At 37.5% G+C, this 27552-nt stretch overlaps 1 protein-coding gene across 4 annotated transcripts; it reads right to left on the reverse strand.

Moving 5' to 3' along the window:
- Positions 1-659: 659 nt before the first annotated feature.
- UBE2V2 (ubiquitin conjugating enzyme E2 V2) lies at positions 660-27485 on the reverse strand. 4 transcript variants are annotated; one of them, XR_010998704.1, is made up of 5 exons: positions 27296-27485; positions 10661-10806; positions 7141-7266; positions 2199-2257; positions 1401-1525 (listed from the first exon to the last, which is right to left on the reverse strand). XR_010998704.1 is itself a non-coding variant. In XM_068189218.1 (4 exons), the coding sequence occupies exons 1-4, from the start codon at positions 27309-27311 to the stop codon at positions 1379-1381; spliced, it is 435 nt and encodes a 144-aa protein (XP_068045319.1). In that variant the 5' UTR covers positions 27312-27445; the 3' UTR covers positions 660-1378. The 4 variants fall into 4 exon arrangements, 3 of the variants coding, with proteins under 3 accessions (XP_068045319.1, XP_068045322.1, XP_068045321.1); XM_068189218.1 differs by lacking the exon at positions 2199-2257 and having other exon boundaries at positions 660-1525; positions 27296-27445; XM_068189221.1 differs by lacking the exons at positions 2199-2257; positions 27296-27485 and adding an exon at positions 13320-13448 and having other exon boundaries at positions 660-1525.
- Positions 27486-27552: the final 67 nt, after the last annotated feature.

The following is a 27552-nucleotide window of genomic DNA, read 5'->3' on the forward strand; positions in this document are numbered from 1 at the left end:
TAAGGACTGCAGGAAAGGCAGAAAGCTTCTAGCTACAAATGCAAAGGCATCACAGCAAATGATTCATGTTAGGCAGATGGAAATATGATGATCTGTAGCACAGGTGTGATTTTTAGTAAAGCTTCTTGAAGTTTCTTTTTTGTGTGTTTCAGAAAAGGCAAAAGCGGAACAGACGAGAAAAAAAGGCAACTAACATAAAAGAGGAAAAACTGCAAGAAAGCTAGACTAAGGACGGAGAAGTAGGACAGACTTCATCAATAAGATGTGAAAACTGCTTAGAGGTCAAGTAAGCAAAGTGAAAGTTATGCTCATTTCTGGAAAGAATTTGGAGGGGAACTGAAGGGCAGATGGGTAGGCAAGGGAGTTTTGTTTGTTTTTATTTTGGAGTTGGTTTGGTGTTTGGGGTTTTTTTTAAATATATTTATATACATACACAGAGTGCAAGTTTCTCTAAAGAAGTGATACTACAGATGACAGAACTTACACCCGTGCAACATATGGAATATCCTGACCTCTCAAGTAAACTGAGCATACAAAAGTGATAAGAACAAAAGGTGCACTTAACACCAGCAGCAATATTATTTATGTTTGGCTTTCCACTACTTCTGCCAGTTACTGTACATATATTACATGACTATTATAGAAATGGCACAGCCTCAGACACTTTCCACATTTTATTTACATTTTAAGACTAACTTTAATCTCAATCACATATCCATACATTTCCTTTGTTTCACTAAAACTTAAATGCATGGTTTATTAGAACAAAGACTGTAAACAAATATTTGCCATGTCCAATACATGTAACACAGGAGCTGCTTAACAGAAATTAATCCCCCCATTTTATAAATACAGGTATCAAAACAATCCTGAACATACTTTGTGACACTACTAGTAGTCGGCACCCACACCCTTGCAAAATTAAACAAGATGAGCAACGGTATTCACTGTACCTGCTACCTTAAAACAAATTTAACTGCAGCTCTTTTACTAAGCAAGATGGATAAAGCATGCCATTTATATTTTGCCTTCTCCAGAAATTATTTTCAGTAACATATATTATTCCACAGCAATCTGACACTTTCTGTCATGCTTTCATCTTGTAAAACCTGAATTCCAATTATAGGCTATTTCAGGCTTATGCTTAAATGACAGTGCCTCAGTAAGAGAAAAAAAATAATTGTGCTGCCTTTTTCTCCCATAGTGCCTGAAAACATATTGGGCATACATATATTATATATATTCTTACAAATGTCCAGGTCATGTATACCAGCTGAAATTCTTTAATGTGTGGGTGTTTGCATTGTGAGATTTAATCAAGACATTACATGAGTAGAAGGTTGTTGTTTTAAGACAGAAGTTTGAGAATCAGCTAAAATTAATTATTGTAAGTTTGTCCCTCTGGAGGTTGTGGAAGCTTCATATTTTCTTTGGACATCATTAGACGTCTTAGCTCTTGAAGTACAACTTTAATGCTATATGAATTTTGCCATTTTGCTAACACTGGTATGCTCCGTGCATCCACCTGGAAAAAGAAGAGAGAAATCTAATTTATGATTGAACACAAAATATCTACATAAATAACTGTTATCAACAGTTGCTCTAAGAAATGGTCTAAGCATTCCCTGACACCTTCTCTGTGGCATAAAGCCCCTGTGTTCCTAAAATATTTTAAAGAAAACAGTCATATACTTACACACAGATACAAATTCTGCAATAAAATCCATGCAGGTGGACCCTTCCATCTGTGCTGCTACTTTTATTAGTGTGAAGGAAAGGAGGACAGGAGGAGGACATCAGCAAACTCTTCACTGAAACTGGAGCTGCTATCTTGCAAAATTTATAGTTTTTTTCAAATTACCCCCCAAAAAGAAACAAGCAATCACCTTCACTGTGCTAATATATGCACCTGGGTGTTCCTCAGTTCTTTAAAAGAACCTGCCACGCAAGAGTCCACAGAATACCTTTCTGAAGGAACATTTCCCTTATTATTTCTTTGCTACAAGTATTGTTAGTGATTTCTTTCATACAGATTTTACACGATGCTTCTGATACATCTAGAGGCACTACATGTACTAAGAAATGTCTTGAAATACTGAAATAACTGATTTGTAATGCTTGGACATTTCTTAGTTCTTTGCATCCTTCTCACAGTAAGTCATCTTATGGAGCCGTGAAGATTACTGTACATCACTTACCAAGTGGAATATGAACTGAAAGGAAAGGACATGGGACTTCTCCTATGCGTTTATAAAACCTGTGGGACAATTTACACAATTATATTATAATGGGGAGGTTTCCATAGGAAAGTCAGCAATTGAAAGTCATCCTGGGAATTGTTCTGGCAGCAGGTTCAGTCCCAGCCCCTGCATGGAGGAACTTAAGAGCACACAGAGGCCTACAGCTGTTCAACTGCAAAGCATACCCTGGGGCAGGAATAGGGCTATTGCATGCTACTGGATTCCTTTGGTAGAGTTGCAGCCCACATAACTACAAGAGTGCTGAAAACCACTGTTTTATGATTTAGGCAGCATAAAACATCAAGAAGTTCCTTATCCCATCTTAATTAGGGCAAGCTGAAAGAAAAAAAATCCTGGAATCAGAAATAAGAATGTTAACACAGATGTTTTATTTCTAGATTATTTGAAGCTATTTTCAGAACACCAGATGAGACTAAACCTTTGTGTAGGAGGAAACTGAGGCCAAGGTTTAACAACACACTGGCTTGGGCAGCAATACTATCTCAAGAAACTTCAGTTCCTTCTCTTGTTCCTTAAACAGTACTGCTGCCTATTAGCTCAGGTAAACCATGTACAGGGAAGTATTTTCTGAACTGAACTGACGGAACCCACCCAGTTTAAAACACCACTTTGGAAAGAAGTCCCTGAGCAGGATCCTTGACCTTATTTAAAGCTCAGCACTTATAAGCATTTCTTTTCACACAATGTTCTGCTCAGAGTTGGGAATCCCTTAAAATCAGCAGAGTTGCCAACCACAGTGTATCATCCAGCTACAGCACAAATGGCAGTCAGATGACCTAATAATTATTGGAAATATTTGAGAAAAAAGAAAAACGCCGTCAAAAGAAAAGGTCAATTATGCAGTAACATCATGTCAGTTTAAAATACATGAGTATATGAGCCAATAGAGAAAAAGGTTGCAAAAGCTAGCACTGGTGAAATCCTCACTGTAACTCCTGTACTATTACTATTTTTCTAAAGGGGGATTTGGGTTAACATGGTTGATAGGAGGCAAAAGGCTGGAAAGGAAGTTGCTCTGGGACTACAGAAATTAACATCTATCTTCAGTCTGGAAATTCTGCTTTCACATCATCTTCCTTCTCCTTGCTTCTCCTCAATTATGCCTTTGTCGGCTCCCTCAATTCTGGATGTTTGCCCCAATTACAGCACACAGCAGCCAGTCACCACTGCTGTTCAAATAATGTACTTCTACAAAGACTGGAACATGAGAGCTGATCACTTAAGAGTAAACTTCTCCTGCTTTTCTTTTTTGCTGGGAATTTGCAACAAAAAAACTCACAGACTGCAAACTCTGCTTTAACATTTCTATGAATGTTTTCTGACTAAAGACTGCTGCAACATGACATTTTTGTTGCTTATTTATCTCAAGTCTCTTTTCTGCAAGTCACCAACTTCTTTCATAACATCTTGCAGCAGTAAAGATTTTGGCTCAGGTTCTGTTTTCTGTCTTGCAGAACTGATTTCCAAGTTAGTGCGTAATAAACTCACTTTATGAAGAACAATGATAAGACATTTAAAGACATTTAAGAGAGTGACACAAACTGTGTTCAAATCAAACAAAAGCATTAGGTAATATTCAAATGCACACCCTGGAACACAGAGGGAGACATTTCAAGGTCACTAATAAAAGCTAATAAAACTACAAACTGCAATCTGAAGACTATTTTATTTAGACTGCTTTATTGAGGGACTACACTGTGGAACCTTGAATAACAGCAAGAGAAGCAATATATAAAATAAATTCTTTTTCCTAAATAATTGAAAATAAAATTAATTATTTTACACAATTATGCAAAGTATTCAGTGTTTATAATGTTCCAAGTAACTTCAACAAGTAGCAAATGTCTACAGCAAACATAGTCAAAGCAGTAACTGGACAGATTACAGATTTACAGCTGAGAGTCCCAAGTGATTTAAAAGGAAACAAGTATTTCCAGCTGTAAATGGTATCTTAATGAACAGAAGTGATTGCAAATCCTGCAAGACAGACTGCTGAGGAGCACTATCACAGATGCAAAAATCAGGATGAGGAGCACTATCACAGATGCAAAAATCAGACAACCTCAAAAGAAAATGGGAAAACAAACAGCACATTAGAATGCAACCTGTGTTTTATCAATATGAGTTACATAAGTCTCCATAATAATAATCTATCTCCAATAATAATCTACAGTTTTACAGCAGTGATGCCATTAGCACATAAAAGCATTTTGTACAGCTCTACACAAGTACTTGGACTAGTTTTTCTGACCTTAGTAACCTAATTCTGTATACAAATACAGCAGCTCCATAGGTAAATTAAAAAGAAAAAAAGCACCAACTTTTTTCTTAACTTGCAGATAAGAAAAGAAAGACAAGTTTACAGGGTGTCTCAGAGCACCTAAGTCTTTTGAGATAAAGTACTCCTGAACTAGTTCTCTCCTTTCCTGCACTAAATTTATCAAACAGTGATTCCTGAAGATATGCTGCTGGCAGAAAAGTTACTTACAAACTCCTCTCTCACAGATTAATTGAACAAAAAAATCAATAAAGTTGTACCTGTCAGTATTGATAAATTCATTATACACATGCCCTTTTCATGCAAAGTGTAAAGGGATTTTTAAGTCAAGAATGTGGAGAACCATTGCCCACAGGGCAGTGTGAGAATAGTTTTCTTAGATCCCTAGTAACTGCACTTATCCGTCTTTCCCCTCCACCACTCACATTTTAACTCAATAGAAATTATCACTTTCTAAACTCCCAGTGTGGGCCCTACTTTTCCACAGATGTTAACTGGCACACAAGCCTACCTTAACAACATTACAAATGTTTTGAGTACAATCTGCTAAGGTAAAACAAATTCAGCTGCTGTTTGTCTCAGGTCTCTTTTCAGCAAGTCACAACTTCTTCCTGACATCTATAAGCAATGTAACCAAAAGCTGGCCACATGTCAAAAGCCAGGGTACCTGCAGAAGCACAGACAGTAGAGGAAGTCTGCAGATGAAACCCTGCCATTAATTCAAAGAATTTAAACCACTTATGATCTATTAAATGAAAGATGACCAGAAAGTGGGAGAACAGCTTGGAACATGAAGGAACTATCAGGAAGCAGGACTGTTTGTTTCACAGTTCCTCTAACGACCACAAAGACAAAATAAGATAAAATGCAAGACACTGGGACAATGGGCACATTAAAATTATACAATAAATGTGTTTTAAATTCATTACTTATGAAAACTCCTTTCATTAAAAATACTATTTATTCCTATTTAAGTTCATTTTTAAAAAGTTATGCATTTGCACAGCAAATCCTTCACAAGATACACAAGTTTTTCTTTTGGGTCAAAAAATTAATGATGGTTTTATGTAAGGTAATTAACTTATTAAAATCAATTTTTCCTGTGGCAATGACTCAATTTGAATAGCGCTTTTTAAATGACCACACAGATTTCCTGTCATAGTAGATACCCTGTTCCTCAGCAAGATGAGTGAGTGTAGACTTTTCCAAACAGAAGCTCAAACTTACTGGCTTCAGTAAACATGAGCCTTCAGGCTCTGCTAGTCTAAAGTCCTGCTTCTGAAAACCAATACTTATACCTTGAGGTATGCAGAGATTAAGCCATGAGAGCATACTTCTTCACTGAATCATAATAATACATGTTCCTATGGTACTAGGAAGAGGTATGAAAATCATCTTCCAAACATATCGTAAGCAGCTTTTGCTTCTCACAACTTCTCAGTAAACACACACCCTTAGACAACAAGCCACAGTTGTGATTAAGGCATGAGTCAATTTGCAGATAGCAATTTTAACAGGATCTTCAGGTAGAGTAAGATTGTTAGCTACATAAAAGTATTTTCAGACTAATTTTAGATTATTTCTGAAGCATTAGTGCACTAGCTTTGGATGACCAACAAGAATACTACTCTACAACCTACAACAGCTCAAAAGATCCCCTGAGAACCTCTTCCCCTGCTACAGTCATTGAGACACTTGAGCTTCACAGTTCAGCACTGTTAATTACAGAAATGCAAGTCCATCTTTCTTTTATATCTTACAAATTATTTAAAATCCAAAGATGATAAGGCACCTTTAGGTATTACCTTAACCCAATTACTCTGCATTTGCTAAAGACAAATGTACCCACAAATGTGGTTGTGTTTCCTGCTGATACATGCACACACCACTGCAAATGCAAGGCAGCTCACACCTCCTCTCTGAGCAAAGGGGCACCTCACTCGCTCACAGCACTTAGCACCTGGTGAGTAACAGAGTAACAAGCTTGCCTGAGCTGCTGCCACAGCTTCTCTGTAAACTCATCCCACCCTTTCCAGTGAAAGCAACTTACTGCAAAATGACCTTTAAAATGCAAGTGATTACCAGGTACATCAGAAGGTTTTAAGACCTATGTTCAGAATCACCTTGGATTTGAATAAATCCAGTATAAAGGAAATAAGAGCATAAATACAGTGAGTTAATACATCCAGAGTGAGTCTCATCAGGAATAACCTCCATTTTTAATAAATGGAAACATCAGAGAGAATCTGAATTATTCCTGCTACAATACAAAACTAATCCCCTTTTATAAGAGTATTATGAGGGAAATACCTATACAAAGCTTAAACACTTATTGTTTTCCTGTTCAAAACTAAAACCTTCATCTTCATTTAAAAGAAACAACTGTCTCAATATTATAAATAATCCTCATCTCATTGGTAAGCCACAAAAAGCCACAAAGATCTGAAGCAGTAGGCCACCAAATTTCAATTTAAATTTGCATTTATATTATAAAAATTAAATAGAAAACTCTATGCAACATGCATATTCCTCACCTGATTTTCACAGAAATATTTTTTAGTGTAAATTAACAACATGGTTGATCTTACCATTTCAACTTACCATTCCATTGGAATTATTTATTCCATTCATATTAATTTTAGTTACAAATCTAACTGTAGGAGGTGCTTCTGGGTATTTAGGTCCACACTCTACTTTCAGACTGTATATTCTGTTTTCATAGTTTGTCTAGAAAGCAAAAAGACAGACTAATGCATTTTACTGAAAGCTAAATATTAAGAATTTTTTTAAAAACAGAGCAAAGGCAAGAGGAGTAACAATTATGAAATACAAAATAAATACAAATTTGTTAATACTGTGTACCAACTGAAGGTCTTGGATTACTAACTGATTTCCACTGTTTTGGCTATATTGATTATTTCATGATTATGCATAAATTACACTGCTTAGTGACTGCACCATACATAAGTTTTAATACAAATCTGGTTTTAATTCACATTTGCTCTCACCCTTTCTACCCACTGCATTCTCAAAATAACAGTGGCACAGTACAGGACTAAAAGAAATCAATCAGCTTTAGGAAAATTACCACCTTCCCCTAAAATTAAATACCTAACACTGAAAAAAATTAGGAAATGGAGAAAGACATAGATGCCAATAACCCAACAGTTAAGATACAACCAAAAACAAAATAAAAATATAAACTGCAAAAGAAACATATTTTAGAAGTAGTTAGCACTACAGAAAATATCTGAAATTTCTGCAGCTGAGAATTACTTGGTTTAGTGGAGGATTTATGAGCTTGGACAGTAAAGTGACGGCTAGTTTGCAGATGTCATTCCAAAGTGACCATGGAACAGATAATTTTAAGTGCAAGTATACTTTGAGAAAGCCACATTAGAATTAGATATGGTTCGATTTTTTTTTTTTTTTTATCTTGTCAAGGAGGCCATGCCAAGGATCAGTGCTTTCCTGGTCACTTGATGGACATGCCTCTGTGCTCCAAAAGGAAGATGAACTCCATTTCTACACCTGCCTTTGCACTGGCACAACAGAAAGAGCCAACATGAACAAAAAAGCAGTAACATGCCTCTCAGCTTTCCAGAAGTAGCCTCTTTAACCTGTTCTACATCAGTCAGCTGTCACTCTCCCAGCAGAAGTATCAACCACATAGCCAAGTATCAAACGACTGTCTAGTCTGTGGTTAATTAAAATGCAGAGTGAAAACAAGACTACTGAAGCACCCTAACAGTGCACCATAATTTTTGAGCAGGCAGAGAGACCAAACACCAAGCAGGTCACAAAGAAACAGTGAAAAACAAAAGGTTTTCTATTATTCTTTCCCCTTACTGTGAGTGTAATTAGGCACTGGGCAAGGTTACCCAGGGAGGCCACAGATGCTTCAAGCCTGGCAGTGTTCAAGGCCAGATGAGTTCTTGAGCAACCTGGTCTAATGGGTGGTGTCCCTGCCCATGGCACAGGATGTTGGGAAATCTTAAGGATGAAAAAATTCTTAAGGATCTTTAAGGTCCCTTCCAACCCTTAACATTCTGATTCTATGATTAAAAGCTAAAGGCCAGATAGAAGTCATCTTATCCTACTAAAGGTAACAGAGCTGCTACCACAGCAAGAAAACACAGTAACTAAAATTCTCATTATTCATTCAGCCAGAACAAGTTACTTCCCCAGAGAGGGATGCTGTCAGTTACAGTAAAAATAGGCCAAAATGTATATAATTCTGCTCACAACTCTGGAAAATCCCAAGAACAGCACCCATTCTCATTCCCTTATCCAGATGGCTTCTCAATTTTGCTCAATTTATCAAGTCATTGTTTTACTGCAAGCCAGGCATCCCTGGCCAGCTTCCCAAAAAAACTAAAATCCCATTTTCTGGAAGTCAGAAAAATGTTTCCGTTAATCCAAAACAAATCTTACCCTCCTCTCTTGCTGTTGGGTCACCTTTCAAATAAAGCAACAATAAAAAACTGATAAGCAATTTTTTTTTGCACAACTGTAGAGAAGCCACATATGAGAAGAACTTCATGGACAATATTAGCAACTTTCTCCATGTTTTGCCTAACTGTATCATCTACTTAACTCAGCCAATTCCAAAAAACACTCATCTTCTACAGGCCCTGAAACTAGATATGCAATTCTTCTCACGGTGCTGTAACTGGTTTAGGAGCTGTTGGCTTCCACTTTCTAAAGTCACTACATATTGCAAGTCATTCTATCTGCAAGGCTGCATGCCCCTGAAATGGCATAAGATATATTATTTGCATGCACTCTTTATCATAAAGAAAATGAACTCACAGAACTACAAACTGACCAGAACTAAAAGTGTATCTCAAGCTGGGTTGAGTACTTTTATTATTTTTTTAAAACACATGGGACCTTCTATAATAGTATTATAAGTATAGCATTATACACATCATAATCTCTTTTCAAAGATGTGTAGTAGTCTACCTTAGGTTGAACAAGAAAGCAGTCACAGGCAGTTCTGGAGGGTTTTTGGAGACCCAGGGAGACCCTATGACAGCTAGGTCAAAATTCTCAAGGTTTTATCCCAACACATTAGACTACAAACTTTCTTCAAAAGGACTCAAAACACTGATTCCACAGAAGCTAATATCCAAAGCATACAGAAATTATGATTATATTTTAAATCTGCCCTCTCCCAGCTGCATCCAAATCTTAGGAGCTCAGCAAGGTTATTCCGGTGTTCAAAGCAGCCTACTGCAAGTGGCAAAGGACTTCCAAAAGAAACGTGAATTACACTGAATCTATCTCTGGAACTCTGCTACTTTGGAAGACGTTATTCTTATGGAGGCAAAGCTCTGATCTCTGTCTTGGACAGCTCATTCCATAAGCCTTGTTTATGGAATGTGTCCCTTCCAAGGGACACACAAGATAGTTCTCACTCTAGCAGTAAAAGACATCTGCTAACTTAGGGCTACTTAGATAATACTCATTTAAAGGTCTCAGTTACACACCGGTCTTTTGCATCATATTGTAACTTAGAAGAAAGTGTGCAGTAAGTCATGTAAAGTCCACTCATATCTGATTAGGCTGATACACACAAGAGGTGATTACTTCTCTTGCAAGTTCTATCAGTCTAAATGACACTCTACAGAACTTCAAATGTCAGAAGGATTACAGGTAATTAGAAGCTGCTAGTGTTTAGGTATGATTCAACTGAAATTCTAACACTGTTATACTGAAAGACTGTTTGATAAAACTTGTGGAAGTTGAAAATACATTGCCAGTTTACTACAACATTGCAATTATCAGGCACATATGACAAAATAGGGAACGACCATTACCTGTTTATTGGACTATCAATGTACACTTATGTTCAGTAACAGAGGAAATACAGAATGAATATACTCATAACTCAGTAAAATGCATCTCAAATCACAACTGGCTTTTACAGACAGCTGCAGAAACAGGGGAGGCTAGCCTGAAGCACTTACATGCCAGAAAATGAGGAATTATACACTATTTCTACAATTTCATACACTGAATTTTAACTATTCCTTTCCACTGTAGAACAGTAACTTTTTTTTTTTGCATTTTGTATTGCCTAAAACCTAACAAAAATGTTTTATTTTGTCACACTTACCCTTGGTGGCCCAATAATCATTCCTGTCCATCTGGTGAGTGTCATATCTTCATCATCTTCAAGGCCCCAGCTTACTGTACCATCACCTACTCCCTTTTGCCCTTCTTCAAGTTCTTCCAATAAGCGAAAATTACGAGGTACTTTAACTAGAGAAAATGGAAAATCGTAATTAACACTGCTCACATTAAGGAAAAGGTAACAACTTTGTTGCTTTTATATGTTACACACTGGCAACTGCTCAATGTATTTTTCAAGTCAATCAAATATTGCCTGCACAAATTAATTTAGCACTCTAATTGTTTTGAAGCAACTAACTGCTTCACTGGAAGTTAATTACTACCAAGTAATACCGATACAAGCCATAAAACAGAAAATAGGAGAGCTCTCTTTAGTTTAAGATGGCTTAGTTCAGATTCTCTTTCCCAAGCACAATACTGTTTAGATTCAGGGCATTTCAAAATCAATTGACTGTCTGTCAAGTTCTAATCAACCAGAATCCACATTAAATCAATATGGCAAATTTACTCCAAAACATAATTAAAGAATATAATATTTAACACAGATTATCCTAATAAATGTCAACTATAAGACTGAAATATTTTCACTTGATTTCACTTGTTTCTAAAAAAATCTAACAAAAGACTAATATCTGGAAGCAAATTGAAAATCAAGTCTTTTTTAATCTAGTGATTAATACTGCCACTTGCCAGAGGAGAAAAAAAAATAAGCACAGAAGCATTGATTAAATTGTTACAGAGAGATGAAGACATATTCACAACAGAATACAAAGATTAACTGCCTTTAGAAAGCACCAACTAATAGACACCAAACTATAATTACAGGATTTTTTTTTATTATTCATGAAAAAAGGCAGATATTGATGGATATTAAACAACCGGATGCTCAATTGTTTACAGCATCCAAGCTAAAATGGTACTTCAGCATTGAGGGAAGAAAGGTAATTAACACTTGTACATGCAATCATGGAATGTTTTTATTTTCAAATAAAATATGCACAATGATGTAGCAACAATATTATAATACCATAAAACTTCCACTTAGCTACACGTGCTTGTAGCTTCTTACAGCTACAGTATTATCCATTATTTTCACTAGAGATCCTTTCCTGTAATGTAAGAATCCATGTGCTCCATAAAACTAAAAATTAAGCCAGGGTACACACGATGTTATTATTAAGTTTGAGTAACATAAAGGTCAAAGAAAACCATTTTGCCTATCAGTTACCCAGGTTTGCATATCACTGTGATTTCAGATTTTACATTAGGCTAGTCTGTGCTCCAAGCAGTCTCTATGCAAGAAACCAAGAGTTTTAATATACTATATTATTATTTATTCAGATAAATGATGCAGATAATTGATGCAGCTATATGGACCAGTATAGATACATATACCTTTTAGCAACTCTTCAAATAGGTTATCTTGCAGAACTGTAACTTCTCTTAAACAGTGTTTAAAACTTTTTTTTTTTAGTAGCACAGACTAGGGAGAGGCTTCTAAAAATTACAGAAACTATTGTCTCCAAGTTCTCCAAATTCCCAGGGAAAAGCATTATGGGTATAGTATCAGGACAGTGGAAGGAAATTAAGTCATTCATGTATGGCCTCACCTTCCGTCCTGCCTTGGTATTGCCACCCATCTGAGTCCTTACTGAGCTACTTCAGCTTGCTAACTGGGCAGAAAATTATACATTTTTTCCAGTCTTCTCACAGCTTAACAAACCAGCCCAGCCAGCACACATACTGAAAGCACCAGCAAAGTAAAGAAGCAGATCACATCTCAATTTTTTGACATAGAGCCTTTTAGAAACTTTCATTGAAACGCATTTTCCCATCCTCTGGTCCCATTCTGATTTGTGATAAACATTAAGTGTGTACATTTATGTATCTAATTCCGACTAGAGATGAGAACTGACAATCACACTTCAACCACAAAGTTTTTACTCCACATTCATACATGTTCTGGAGCTGAGTCTGCCAAACCAGAATGATAAACTTCTGCTTTGCACCACATGACTGAATAGATTCTGATTGGTATGTGCAGTCTCACATAAAAAACCCACAACAACCGCCACCTACAAACACCATGTACTTTAGCATTCACACATTACTTTAGGCTTCCATAGTAGCTTAAATCCACCTTTTCTCAAAACCCCTGCTCTGACTGCAGAACTTGAGTCACAGTTTAGCTCTTTAAAAAGAACATGGTACCAAACAGGATTTAAGCTTATTTCTGTTATGTGTTATCACCTTTCAGCACAACCTAGATGACCCAACTGCTAACTGTCCTGATGTTCCATGCCTTCTCCCAGAATTCTGTTGCTCCTGCACTAACCAGGCTCCTCTATTAGCCAAATTGTCACGCTAATTTAGCAAAAAAGCTGTTTTTCCTTCAGGCAAAAATCAAATCCAACCAGTTAATCAAGTGAATTGACTCAGGAAAAAAGAACAACAAATGCCAGAGCTGACTGCTGTGGCTTTCAGTGCCTTCCTTTGCAAAACCATGGGTGTGACGATAAAGGAGCTTTTTGTGACAATAAGCCACTGCACTGACTCAGCTGTATCATAAAATTGTACCCAACATATTAAACTGTAGGAGATGACACTTACTAGGAAATAACAAACCCTTATGATGAACTGACCTGTGTTCATCACATTTTTTCCATCACAGATCTATGTTCACTGGTTCCCATAACTGCCCAAGGGGAGCAGTGAAGGACTTGGGAAACCTTCAGAACATCTCCAGAAAATAATTTAGATCTGCTCTGAAAAGAGACAAAACATCTGAGAGAAACAGCCAGGCTCCCCACACTAACATTCTTATCACTGCTAGAACTAAGTAGCAAAACACTGTTCTGAAGTTTAAAATAAGAGTAAAAATACCTTGTGTTAAAAAAAAAAAAACAAACACAATAACCCCAACAAAAAACTCAACACATATGCACAAAAACCCATGTCAATAACAATTAAAACTGTCCCCCACAAAACCCACTAAACTGCTTCTATGTCCCTGGCATATATGATTAATGTTTTATCATCAATACTTCAAACTTTATTGAAGTAATTTTTTCATAGAAAACTATTATTGCTACATTTCTGACAAGTGACACAGAATAACTTAAAAATTAACACAGTGGATTTAAAAAAACAAACAACCTAACAAAAAACAATGCCTTACTATTATTTATAATTACAGACTTAGAAACTTCTAGCAAAATTAAATGTAATTAAATACTGTTTTGAGCATCCACTTCTGTCCTTGTGCACACTATTGCACTCCACATGCTTGCTTTGATCATGCTATAACCTTTACACAAAACAAGTTTACCTAGCTTGAAGAATGGAACACACGTACAAGATTGTGCTGTCTTCCCAGTAAAAAAACAACAAGAACTTCTGTCTAGAAATCCAGTAAAGGATGATCTGGATTTTCCAGAAATTAAGTTTGCTCCTAGTATAAATAGAAAGTAAAAATATTCTTCTTCTTGCTATTTAATGTATTCCAGAAGGCACACTCTAAACTGCATGTTAATAGTGCATATATAACTTGCAGTTTTATCTACAATCCAGACAAAGCAATTCATCAAATATTTGCTAAAAACTTTGAAATATTCCTGACTGAATTTGAGTAAGAATCGTTATTTCATTTACAGAATTTGGATAATGAAATATTTTTCTCTTCTCATGTGCAGCTCATTAGCAGTATGAAAATACAGAAACTAGCACCATTCTTCAGCTTACTACCAGACCTCAGGTGTTCTCCCCAGTGCCATTTGCTCATGAGACCACTAAGCAGCTTAAGACAGGTTGGTTTTACTCTCTGTAACAGGCACTCCTCAGCTAAAACCTCACACTTCCAAGTGAAGGGGATTAAAGCTGTCGATTTTAACGCTGGCAAAGCTATGGACATGGTAAATTCCCTTCAGCGGGCTGTGATTTACAGCTCAATACAACACTGCATCCAGCACAGCTCTTTGCAACGATGGACTAAGGCTCTGCATGTGAAAACATAGATGGTTTCAATCAGATTAAGAAAACAAAAAAGCAACAGCAACATTCCTCACCCAACCTCTCTTCACTTTATCTGCAAAGACCTCCTCACTGTGGATTTTACTGACAAACAGCCTCCTGACACCCCTGCCCAAAAACTGTCACAGGAAATGCCAAACAACTTCTACCAAATTCTCACAAACAGCTGAACTTAATATACTTCACTTAAACAAACTAACAAAACATCACTCATTCTTACACGTACCAATAGTTTTGAATTTAAAAACTGAATCATGAAATTGGACCAAAGAAATCTGTGAAATTCCTGGTGAATTTAATACCCTGGAATTAGAAGAGAATGAAAGAAGACTCAGTAAACAAAGCCTGTAATTTAAGCACGAGGGTCCACTTACATATATATGGAGCTACTTCAGACATTACATTCTAAATCACCAAGTTAATAGAAATAAAAAAAGCACTACTGCAAAGGATGAGTTAGGAAAAAACTTATAGCTATGCTTTGATCCAGAACCTGCATAACCTGGAAAAAAATCAAGAAAGAAAATAAAAAGGAATCTTCCGTGTTCGTTAGTAGCACCAACTTTCTCTAGAGTAACAAATGAGAATTGCCTGCATAGACCTGTTCTTACTAGACAGAGTTCCACAGCTGGTAATGTCAGATCACTCAGTGATACAGTGATTTAATCAGCAGCATCAACACAGAACACACAATTGCACTTATGTGCATTTATGTCAGATTTGACAGACCTCACTGGATACATTAAATCACATTTTTAAACAATTCACATGGACACACTCCTGCAAATAAAGTTGGCGGTCCAAGCTCCTCACACATCAAATGATTCTCTGCTGTGTAACAGGCAAGAGTGGGATAACCTACACTCTGCTCTTGTCCCAGCAGGTTACAAAACCAAACCATAATCCAAATTTTTAACAGACTGGCTCAGAGCCTGAAGTGTCAAGTTTTCTGTTAGACCCAAAACTATGTTTTTTAGAATAACTGTCCATAACAATATCCATACTAACATTCAGTTTCCCTTAAAATCTCCCTCAGTTCTTGCCTTCAATCACTCCTGAAACTTACATCATTACCAGAACCATTTTATCATAGTTAAACCAGCACACCCCATACTACCAACACTCCAAAAGACAGCTCTACAAACAAATCCAAAGAAGAAGTTATATCAAAAAATCCTACATTAACACAGTCAGATACTGTCAGGGACACTACTCTTCCTGATTGAGATAGCTATGTCAGGGAATCTGTAGTATGAACAATTTTGAATTTTTGAGTTAGCTCTTGCCCACTGACTTCCAGCAAAACAGAAACTGAAAAGTATGTTCAGCTTGGTAACAAAGAGAAAAACCTCTCAAACCCCATTTATCAGCCTCAGGCTCGCAGCAAAGTAAGCATTTCCTAAGGACAGGGAAAGGGGGGAAGAACATCAGTCTTGCAAATTTCAAGCCATAAAATAATTTCTCCTGAGGCAGGGAGAGGAAGAAAAAAAACCACAAAGACAAACAGAAAAAACAACTTGTTCCTTTCAGTCTCTGAGCAATTAATCTTGCTCTGGAGAAAATGAAGTAAAAACCTGAAATGCTATACTAACAACAACAGTCCACACACCCACAAAAAGAACATAAAAAAACCAAAGCCTTAAATAGGCCCTGAAATGCCAATGCATTAAAACAAAACAAAACAAACGAACAAACAAAAATTAAGGAGAGAGAGAGAGGAAAGAGGTTCAGGGCATATGAAATACTAACATATTCTGTTCTGGCGGCAGAAGATATCCCTCTGAAAAAAGCTTTGTTTTTTGTAAACTTGATGTGTATTCTTGTTTGTCAGTTACCCTGCTCACATCACATACTCTTTAGCCTAGTAAATAGTCTGAAAATACACACAAGAAAAGCCCTACTATCAAGAAACTACAATCAGGAAGTACTGCCAGCTATACCCTAATGATATTGCAGTTATCTGAGATTGATCTCAGTAACCAGGGTCCAAAACCCTGAAATATTTCTAGTAACTTGCCTAGTTAGTACAACAACCAAGTTGGACATGACAGGTTTGTCTACAATAGAACTCCATTGCTGACATTAGTAGTGGAATGCAGCAATTCAATAATGGACTTTGTTACTCTTGTTGCTCTTGTTTTAAAATCAAGTATGCTACGACACACATAGTTTCCAATAACCAAGACAACATGATTCTTATTCAAGGTAAATTGACATTTCCAGCTGCTTTCCAGGAAAAGTTTCCACATATTTCAGGAAAATTCAATTCATAATTCTTTACATCAATCATATTAATAAAGCTGCATTTACTCTATGCTATTTTACTCTACTTTCCTCCAGTAAGTATGTCCCAAAGCAATGAAATTCGAGCAACAGAATATTCTGCATTAACGGTTTTGAGTTTAAATTAGGAAAGTTCTATACTATGTCAACTTAAATGATGAAACCAAGATATTTAGCAGCAATAGCACATTGATAAGGATGAGGAATAAGATACTAATCAAGTCTGTACCTCACAGAGCTGTAAGCAACACCAGTTTAGGTCAGTCTTAAAGATTTTGCAGATCTAACTATGCTTACCTGTGGAAATTTTCTAGGAATATAAATTCAAGAAGAAAATCAGATGAAAATTCATTTCCACATAGAAAGAAATTATTCATCCCAAAAGAAAGAAACAAGACAAATAACTTGAAGAATTAATAAGACACGAGTAGAAGTAAGACTCCACAACTCAAGTAAGCAAATGTACATCAATGAACACTATAGAGCAAATAGAGTAAATGGCCATTTATTCACTGTGTTCAATGCTCACTGTAATGCAGAGCCAGTTTTGCTACAATACTGAGCTGAGATGAAGTGGTAAGACCTAAATGGGTTATTGCACTTCCTTGCAGAACTAAAATATATATATATATGGATATATGTATACAAAACACTATGAAGGAGCCCTGTAACTGGTAAACCTCTTTTCCTTTTATAATATTTGAAATTAAATATGTTGAAAGCACACAGGTTGGAAGACTTCAAAGAATAGGTTCGAAGCTAGGAACCACACTGAAGCTAAATTATGCATTTCATCAGGTTTTGGGTTTTGTTTTTTTTCATATAAGGAAATGTCAGTTGCTGAGAAACATTTCCCAGCATGAGGCAATAAAGAGCCACAGCAGTGTGAAAGCTATAACCCTTTATCTTAAAACCTAATTTTTGGTTAAAGCTAAATAAAGTCATATTTGTTTTCAGAATTATATTGGTGAAAATTCCTATTTATTTCACCTAAGTGAAATCCTACATTTGCTAGTATCTTAATAGGCACAGTCCAGAACTTAAATTAGGCTGCATGAGAATAACTTTACTAAGAATTTCCTTTATATTTGAGTCCAGCCACAGCCATAAACATTCTATATACGGCTTATATTAAGAAGGCAGCTAATGAGGAACTGTTAATACAGCAGAAGTCTCAGTCATTTACTGCAACTCAGCATTCAGGTTTTGGTGGAGGGGAAAAGGGCTGGACAGGTATAGAGATTATTTCTTTAGGGCAGGGCACAAACACTAGTTAAAAAAAAAACAAAAACAAAACAATAAAGACAACACAGATTTATAGAAGCAGGTTTTTTTTTTTTTCACCTGGCTTTCCATTTCATATGCATACTCATAACATTAAGACACTATCAACTACCTACTAGTGATAATAATTGAAAATTATAAATTCTACATAGAACGACATTTTCAGCGCCAGCTTTAGTTTCACTGGGGTGGGAAGGAATGAATTTCTAATCAGCTAGCCATCAGTAGCTGGATTATCAGACACATACCTGATTTACAAACATGTTAAAATTGTTTAAACCACAAATCTTCATGCTGGAGTAAGAGATCTCAGCATATCAAAACTGCAAAAGCAACAACAATTTATTCAATATGTTTCGGGTACTGATGGTTTCACACTAAGAATCACAAGGCCTCAAACTTGAGTTCTCCAGCAGAGTGCACATTCCACATACAAAACTTCTTCGGGAAAAGTTTGTACAATCTGAGGTTTTATAAATTATGTTTTAAAATGTGAGAAAATACTAGCAAAACAAATAGCTATGTTACCGAGGCATCACCTAAGTCTTCCCTTCTTTTATCTTGCCTCCTGAGTAACCAGAAGGAAGTGAGTTAACTCCTCCTAGTAACTTGGATTTCTACTGATTCTGTTCCATAATCCATTGGATTATTTAGTGAAGGTAGCCCTGTGGACACGACTCTTCCTGCGATGGTCAGTATGTCCCAGGAAAACACATCATATCTGTTCAGTTTTTATTCACTTCTAATCATGCTCACAGCCACTCCTCTCTCCCCTCTTTACCTGCTCCCCAGTGCCACCCCTTTACCCTTATGAACCTTTTTCAGAGGAGCAGCAGATGGAGGTGCAGCTGCCATTAACTACCTGATTCATCAGAGCTACTCCAACCTCTGACCAGCAGCCCTGGAGGAGCCAATCTCTCAAAAATTCCATCAAGTCTTTCCCATTCCCCACCATCTCGCCTTACCAAGGTTCATGCCTCACAGAAAAGCTCCATTCCACAACTCCTGCAGTCCAACTTCCAAATGGCCTCTCCACTCCCCCTGATTTGTTATGGAACAACAATATCCTACACGTCCTAAAGTTGTACAAGGCACAACAGTAAATAAGAGCAAGAGACATCCATATGCACATTAGTGAGAAGAAGCACAGAGTAGTCAAGATTGGAAATGTGCACTCACAGAATCTAGTCCAGACCTGAGAGCAACTCCAGCTGAACTGAGCTTTGGTAGCAAGGATGCAATAACATCACTCTGTCTTGACACTTTCATGCAAACACGACCTTGAGTACTGCTGCTGGCATGGAATGACTAATGGTGCTCATAAAAATAACACTAATGAAGAAGCTTGCTTCACTACAGGTACAAATGTTGTTAAGACTACATAACAGAGAAGGCATAAGCAAGTTCTTGGCAAAAACAGAGGGGGAAAAAAATAGAAAAAACCTCCAACCTTCAGAAATTCCAACATTTTTTTAAGTAATTAAAATACCTCATCCAAACTTTTTTTAAAAAGTTACCGCAACAACAGAAAACTATAGCATCAAACCCACTAAATTGGACTGCAGTCCCAAAAGAAATGGTGTAAATTGCCATAAGGTAATTTTACAAATCTGCACCAATATTACAAATTTTACAAATCTGCACCAAGTGGCATTTCTTTATGAATCTATATTGTATCTAAGTGCATTTTTCTGTTATAAACAAGACCACTGTTAGCTCAGACACTGCATGCCCAGTGATGCCTCACACTATAAGAAAAACCATACAGGTACTAAACTGTTAAATCACTAAATAACTCATCAATTGACATCCAGGCTGTTTGGTGAAGGGTGGAAATGCACAAAGCTGACTATAGGTTTAAAACTTAACTCTATAGGCAACCACTGAATGAAACACATGAGATATTAAATAATTCAACCACCTTCCCATACATTGTAGTGTATGAAATGATAGATAATGAAAAGTGACACATTGTGATGCTTAGCAAATTGAAAATTATTATTTCAATTTTGTATGAAACAATGTAAGGCAGGAAGCCAGCAAACAGGAGTTAAAAAAGATATCACTTCAAAAACCACCAGCAATATTAACTGATTTAATAGTCTAAGGAATCAAGAGTTTACCAGGCAAAGAAATCTTTCCAATTTCTACCCTCAGAAGTCAAAAACTAACCCCCAAACTTGTTTAATAAACTTGTTTAGTAATTGCCGCATTATTAAAAGCACAAAGCAAAATAATGGCAGAAAAAAATTAATGGAAGTTAAAGTGGCTCATTTTTGAAACTTTCATTTTAAACCTGACTTTGTGTTGGCAGAGAGAAAAAATTATTTGAAACACATACTGCTTAAGTTACCTTTTAAATTACAATGATATAGAAACTTTGCTTTTTCCCCAGATAAAGGGACAGGAGGAGCAGGAGACTACAGGAATCCAGCAGAGCGCAATAATCTCGTCATGAAACAGCTTTCCCAGGGTCTGCTTTAAAAGTTAAGAATACAATGTGTGACCCAGATAACACCAGTAGCATCAAGGATTTAGTCTAGCAAAGCTGTAAAGCTGTCTTAAACAGTTTACAAGTCATTGATTAGCAAACAGTTGTTCTAACATTTGCATGAAGGTCCTTTTCAACATGACTCAGCACCTCTCCAGAGTGCAAAACATTAAGATCCCTTATCTGTGTAAAACAAATAATGTTATTATTTCGGTTATACATGTAAGCGTACACTTATGGATATAATCAGCACATGCACCAATCACCACATATTTAGTAAAAAGAACTGCCATTAAATTATTTTCCTACATTATTTTTGAGAGTCACACTTCAGCCTGCTATTTTCTATATGCTGTGGTATTCAAAAGTTCAAATTATTTAATACTTACATGATCACACATTCCATTTCAGTGAGAAGAAAGGAAACTTGCAATTCCTTCTCTGGAAAAGTTCTAAGTTATATGAATAAAACTGCGAATATACTGAATAAAGTACACTCCTTTTATATTTATTGGGCAAAATGTTTTGATTTACCCAGGCAAATTGCAAACATACTTAACGATCCAGTTTATGAATAGTCACAAATACAATGGAGGGAGGTGATTTTTTTTCGTTATGCTAATAAACATGTTTAATGCAAGAATTTTTAAAAAGATCATACTGAATCTATAATTTTTCTATTTTTAAAATCAAGTTGAAGCGTCTCTTCCTTCTGAAATAAAATTGTAGAGCTCTGAAGTTCTCAGTGTTGCAGATTACACTCCTTCCAAAATGCTAACGAGAAATGGCTTAGAGTCACAGACTTAAATCATCACACATTTTTGAAAAGGCTGTAAACCAGAAGCTCATGTTATTCGGAATCAGTCTGACAGCTTCACAAATCGTAAGTTTCTGCACTGATTCAATTCAAAATACCGTTTGAATTATATGCCATTAGTGTATTCCAAATGACAAATACAAAGAAAAACATTCTTTGGACGGGACAGCATATAGGAAAACCCTTCCAAATACTTAAATCAAGGCTACTTTGAACACTTTCCCCACAGCACTTTCTTGTCTGGTTTGTGCTGAGGTTCCCAAAGGATAATTGAGACAACAAGGCAACAAAACATAATGGGAGTAGCTGAAGCTGATTAGACCTTTACATTAAGTTTCAGTCAAGATGAAATATGAGCTACAGTGTAGATAAAAAGAGTTAATAGATATACTAAATTGGCAGATAATACTAAAAGATAACAGATAAAAGAGATAACAGTAGGTGAAGAGTAGGGACAGAGAGAGGAAAGGTTTGTTAACAAAAAGAGGCTGAATAGTTTCACAGCATGTAACACTGCCTCTGGAAAAATCTTCCATAAGGCAAAACACAAATACTAACAAATACATATGTAATTCAATTCCACCAACTACTCATAAGACTTGGAAATCTAATTCTTACATGAGAAGCTTTCTCATGCATGCTTAGGTTTATAGCACGGACCATCTGCCTCCAAATGCTGAAAGGCATATCTTCCTGAAACTCTGTGTTGTACCTCTATCCAGGCTAAAATTTTCCAGGATTGTACAGAACAGTTTAGATAATGGGCTTCAATACTATGTCTGATAACATCCCTGAATTTCCAACAAGCTCTTAAACAAATAGGAGATTACAAAGTAGGCCACTTTTTTATTGCAGAGGTAAGTTGCTTTGCTGCGAGAAGACTCTTACACAGCTATTGTGGCAGAAAGACATAAGTAGGTTTGTATTTAAATTCAGAGTTATAAAATACCAGGAACAAAGACAGGAAAATGATACAGACAAAGCTCCGAGAAGAAACAGAGTATCTTGCCTATATATGCCCCAAAGTTTGAAAGAATTGAGGGTCTATATATAGTTTAAAAGTAATTTGTAATCTAAACTCTTCTCAACCCAGATGAAATTATTTGTGGTTTGTCACATGTTTTTAAATAGGCAGAACAGTCACAATTGCAATTCATTGTGCATAGGACAGGATGGAAAAATGCTCCACACAGAGTACTTGCTGCCTCATGGAACACAGTATTTTACTTCTTTTGTTCTGTTTGATTATTTGCAGCTTCAAGAAATCTGTGCTTACACAGCTAACACTGTAAACCCACAGAACAAACTTTGAGGACTCTAAAATTCTAAAAAGCTCTTAAACTGACTTATTGGACCAGTTCTGGATAAATGAATAGTGTGGTGGAGGCATAAAAGAGAAAAAGGGAAGGAGTAACACATCCTTCAAGGTATATCACAGTGGATAGAAAACAGACAACTATTTGCTTGACTAGGAGAAAAAAGAGGAAGGAAACGAACATTCAACAGGTCAGAGGAAAAGAGAAGTCTACCTGTGCAGAGTTTTCTAGATATGAAGTTTAAATTATATTCCATCTCCTACATGGAAAAAGTGGTCTTTAAGTCGCTGCTTCTACATCCCACTTATGAATATATCCCCTTATTACTCCTCTGAATGGCTTTTAATATCTAGGTGTCCCACACACAGGTATAAATCTTTACCCTACTAAGCACAGAACAGACAGACATCAGATTGATTAGGAACAAAGAAGAGAAGACGTTCAAGGCATTTAAGAGAAAGTACTGCAAAATATCTCACATTATAGAGTATCTTGCAATTGTGGATTTTAAGAGAGGAAGGAAACAAAAAAAAACCAAATTTCAAAGCAAAATAAACCAAAACCACCACCACCAACAGCCCCAGCCATAAGGAATGGCACACTCAGCCCTTGCTTCACAGCTCAGGGAGTCTAGAACGCACTCAAGGCCACCTCCAACCCTTCACTTTTAATCCCAGTCTCCTTACTGCTGTAGTCATGCACACTTAGAACTGCCTCCACAACCACCAAGTGTTTGTAAATAGAAGTAAAAAACAAAGTTATGAAACTAAGTCACTGATGTGCATTGTGCCATTTCTACTCACAGAATCAATCATCTATAAAATCAAAGGGAAGGACATTTTTGCATGGGACAATCAGGTTACACAATTAAGCTGTTTCATCCTTATAGAGTAGAATAACTGGAAATTAAAATTATGGATTTTATAGAAAAAAATATTTCACAGGAATCTAGCCACATACCTTCAGACACACTTTCATAAAAGGTTACTCAAGACTACATACCAGAAGCAAATCAGGAATCTCAACTAATTTTGACTGTAGATCAGTCAATTTTCCTTCCCTGAGCACCTAGTTTCAACAAACCAAGGAGAATTTTCATTAATTCATCTCTATCCACCCTCCCCCAACCTACCGAAGCCCTCACTTGAAGAGTAAGGGGGCAAAAGCATTAGCAGCCCACAGTTACAGCACCATATCTGACACTGCTGCCTTAATTATTCTATTTTCCCACATAAATTCTAACCACTTATTAACACCATCAGTGACTTTAGGGAACATTCACATTATTTATATGTGTGTGTGTGTGACCTTATATATAAGGTAATATTAAGTGAAACCCAAATCATCAAAATGCAGAAATTAACTCCTGAATTAACTCCTTATAATGATGTTTTTGATCTGCTTCTTCTTCTCAAGATACACAAGAGGTTTAAATGGTATGCCTTGGTAAATTACTTCTTTTAACTTGAAATTGTGTTTATTTACATCTTCTCTTACACATTTTCAAAGAGATCAATAGAATGAATCTCCAGCTAAGCAATATGAATCTGGATGATTTTTATATCTGCTCTCTTCTCTAGAAAACTGACTTGTTTAACCCCAGACCTCCAGCAGTACCTACGCAAACAACCTAGATCAAGCTTCAAGCAGGAGCTGCAATATCAGATCAAACTGCAGCTTACAAATATCCATTTCCAGCACATGCAGTATCTACATGCAAAATTTACTCATTACAGGTGATTTTAGAAAGTAGGTAAGATACTTATTAAATAGCAATGTAACATTAAGATATACAATTTCTTTGGCACATGTTAAAAAACAGCTATTATCAAACTAAATTCTCTGCTGTTAAATACACATCATTTGTTACATGATTGCTCACAGAATCAGCAAGCCCAGGAAAGGAATTTCTGGGATAAAAATAAGACAGTTGACCTCAGTAAAAGTTTTGCTGTTAACTTCCTTGGGGTTAGAATTTCATTCCTGGACTTTATGCAATCAATTTTTTTTTCTGAAATAAATAATGATGAAGTTGAACTTTATAGCAAGAGCAGATTAAAGTCATAGAGCTAGGTACATTTAAATCTTAAGTCTATAACAAAATTAAGTCTATAGCAAATCAGTCCCTTCCCTCCTCCACAAATGATTATAACACAGTTTCCGGGCAAGAGCAGGTCTAGGTGAAGTCTGAATTTCTGCATACTATGTGGAAAGTATAAAACAAAATCCCCCTTCCCATGTGTGTACCAAAAAAAAGAATATGTTGTTTTAGAAGCTCTGACTAATTTTTCCAGCAGTTTTGTTGATGATTCAGCCTGCTTGCTGCATTTACTACAACAAATTAGTTTAATTTAATTCCTTCAACAAGACGTACATGCAGTACTGGCCCTTTACATTGTTTGGAGCAGTCACACGTATTAGGAGTTTCCTACATCTCCTGCTTTTTATGAACTTTAAATGTGGCTGTATTTCTGAGTCAAAAACAACACCCCTGAGTAACTGTACATAAGAGATTTTAAAATAACTCTTGTAAGACTGCAAAGAACACTTATAGTGGTGAAACCATCAAAGTTCAGACAAAAAAAAATACTTCTTCTTATAGAATTGAAGTAGGAAGAAAATAGCTTTCTTCACTACAAAAATTTTTAATAGCTGATATTCTGCACTAGCCAGGTTGAATGCCAAATGCCAGTACTCGATACATGACCAAAACTAACTTTGCTTCCTAATGTATTACAGGAAAACTCCATTGACAGCCCAGACATAAGCGGAAGTCTTTCAGTGTTGCTCCATAATAAAACCCTTTTAAATTTAGACAACAGGGAAAAAGTAAAAAAGAATCCTAACAAAGTAAAATGCGGTAATTCCCAGATGAGCAAATATTTGGGTTTCTCTAAATATATCTATTCTAGCTCAGTTTATCATAGGCAATAGCTATCTTTTTGGACTGCACTTCCACATAATTGCAAAAGCTACTTCACAACCCAATTTGTTGCAACTTTATCAAATTCCACTCTGAAAATTCCACAGCCCCAAATGCATTACCAACTGAAGATGATTCCCTTCCTCTAAAAAAAACCTCAAAACCGGCTCAAGCTCTCCTCACACAATCAACAGCAAGGTACCAAGACCAGTTTAAATATACAGATGTTTCTTATGTTTTGTTACAGTCCCAATTCGCCAATGATCCAGTGGATTGGCAGCAGAAATAAATTAGTAGCCAACATCTACCCTAGACTAGCTGCTGAAGTCAATTCATTCCCCTATCCTGAAATCCATCTTAATCCCACTTATAAAGTCCTAGGAATGAGAGGAAACAAGCCCCTGAAGACTTCAGGTTTTAGCACTGAGGGAAAGGTCTTTTTTGTATTTCACGCCTCTTGTGAAATGCAACTGAGACAGCCTAATCATGCTTCTACATTTAGCACTTGAAGCAACATTCTTGTCCCTTTCTTTGCCACCACTTTCCACAACATTCTGCCACGCCAGTGCTCCGCACATGGCGCGCTGGTTCCTGAGCTGAGACTGGCTTCCTGGGATGACTGGCAGCTCTTTGCCTTTAAATCTGCCTATGAGATGCCACAGGGAAGAGAGCTCCTTCCCACTATGCTACAGTCACCACCAAAGTGAAGTACCTTTGTCCCAAAGCAAAACTCGAGCCTAAGCCCTTCTCTCCCATATAAAAAGGGGACAATCCTTTTATTTAGATACCACTATACCACAACTTCTATGTCCACCCAGTGGTATACCGGGACAAATCTTCAATACAAATCCTTCTTTCCTGCGGCATTTTTACCAGGCTAACAACATCTCCTCCCCTCCTTCCTCACGTACACCAGCATCTCTCCACCCATCGCTGCCTCTCGGCAGGTCAATTCTCCCCTCCCCCGGCACTCGGAGCCCTGTCTCCCATCACGCATCCCCAGGCCGGGCTCTTACAAGAATGTCGCTGCCCCACGGACGGAAGGGATCGGGCCCGGGGCATAAATGAATTACGAGGAATTTCTTCCCGTTAGACATTGGAAGGGGCTGCCCAGGGAGGCGGTGGAGTCCCCGGCCCTGGAGGTGCTTCAAGAAAGACTGGACGTGGCACTCGGTGCTGTGGTCGAACTGGCAAGGTGGTGCTCGGTCACAGGCTGGACTCGATGATCTCAGAGGTCTCTTCCAAGCCAAGTGAGCCTCGGATTCTGTGATAACCTGTCCCGGCGCCCCTGCAGCTTCCCTTTCCCCCCTGTAAGAAGACAACTCCTCCCCATTCGGGTCTCTCCCGTCGGAGAGAGCTCGTCCCCCCACCCCATCCCGGAGAAAGGGGACGGGCCCCGGGCCCTTGCGGGGGCGCCTCCCCAGCACGAGCCCAGCGCGCCGCGCTCCCGGGCCCACCGAGCCCCCCTCACAGACCTGTGGATCCGGCCATCTTGTCCGAGCCCCCCCGCACCGCTCCGGGCCCGCACGCCACGCGCGTCACTTCCCCTTGGAGCGGCCCCGTCACTTCCCGCCAGGAAGGACGAGACGCATCCCTGGAGCGCGGGGGACAGGGCGGGGGCAGGGGCGGAGCCAGGGGCGCGGCCGGCATCCAAGGCGCGCCCCCGTCCCGGGAGCCGGCCTGGCTCTTCTCCCCCGGGAGCCCTCGGCGGCGAGCTTCCCAGGCGTGCTCT

Source organism: Anomalospiza imberbis, chromosome 1, assembly GCF_031753505.1.
Source record: "Anomalospiza imberbis isolate Cuckoo-Finch-1a 21T00152 chromosome 1, ASM3175350v1, whole genome shotgun sequence".
NCBI classification, from domain to species: domain Eukaryota; kingdom Metazoa; phylum Chordata; class Aves; order Passeriformes; family Viduidae; genus Anomalospiza; species Anomalospiza imberbis.

Bases quoted from the DNA above. Each gene is read 5' to 3' on its own strand.
- UBE2V2 (XM_068189220.1), bottom strand. From the start codon at position 27,470: ATGCCGGCCGCGCCCCTGGCTCCGCCCCTGCCCCCGCCCTGTCCCCCG. The intron at 10,807-27,295 runs GTCTGTGAGGGG...CATTTTCTCTAG, and splicing joins CAAGATGGCCGGATCCACAG to TTAAAGTACCTCGTAATTTT. The intron at 7,267-10,660 runs GTAAGTGTGACA...TTTGCTTTCTAG, and splicing joins TGATTATTGGGCCACCAAGG to ACAAACTATGAAAACAGAAT.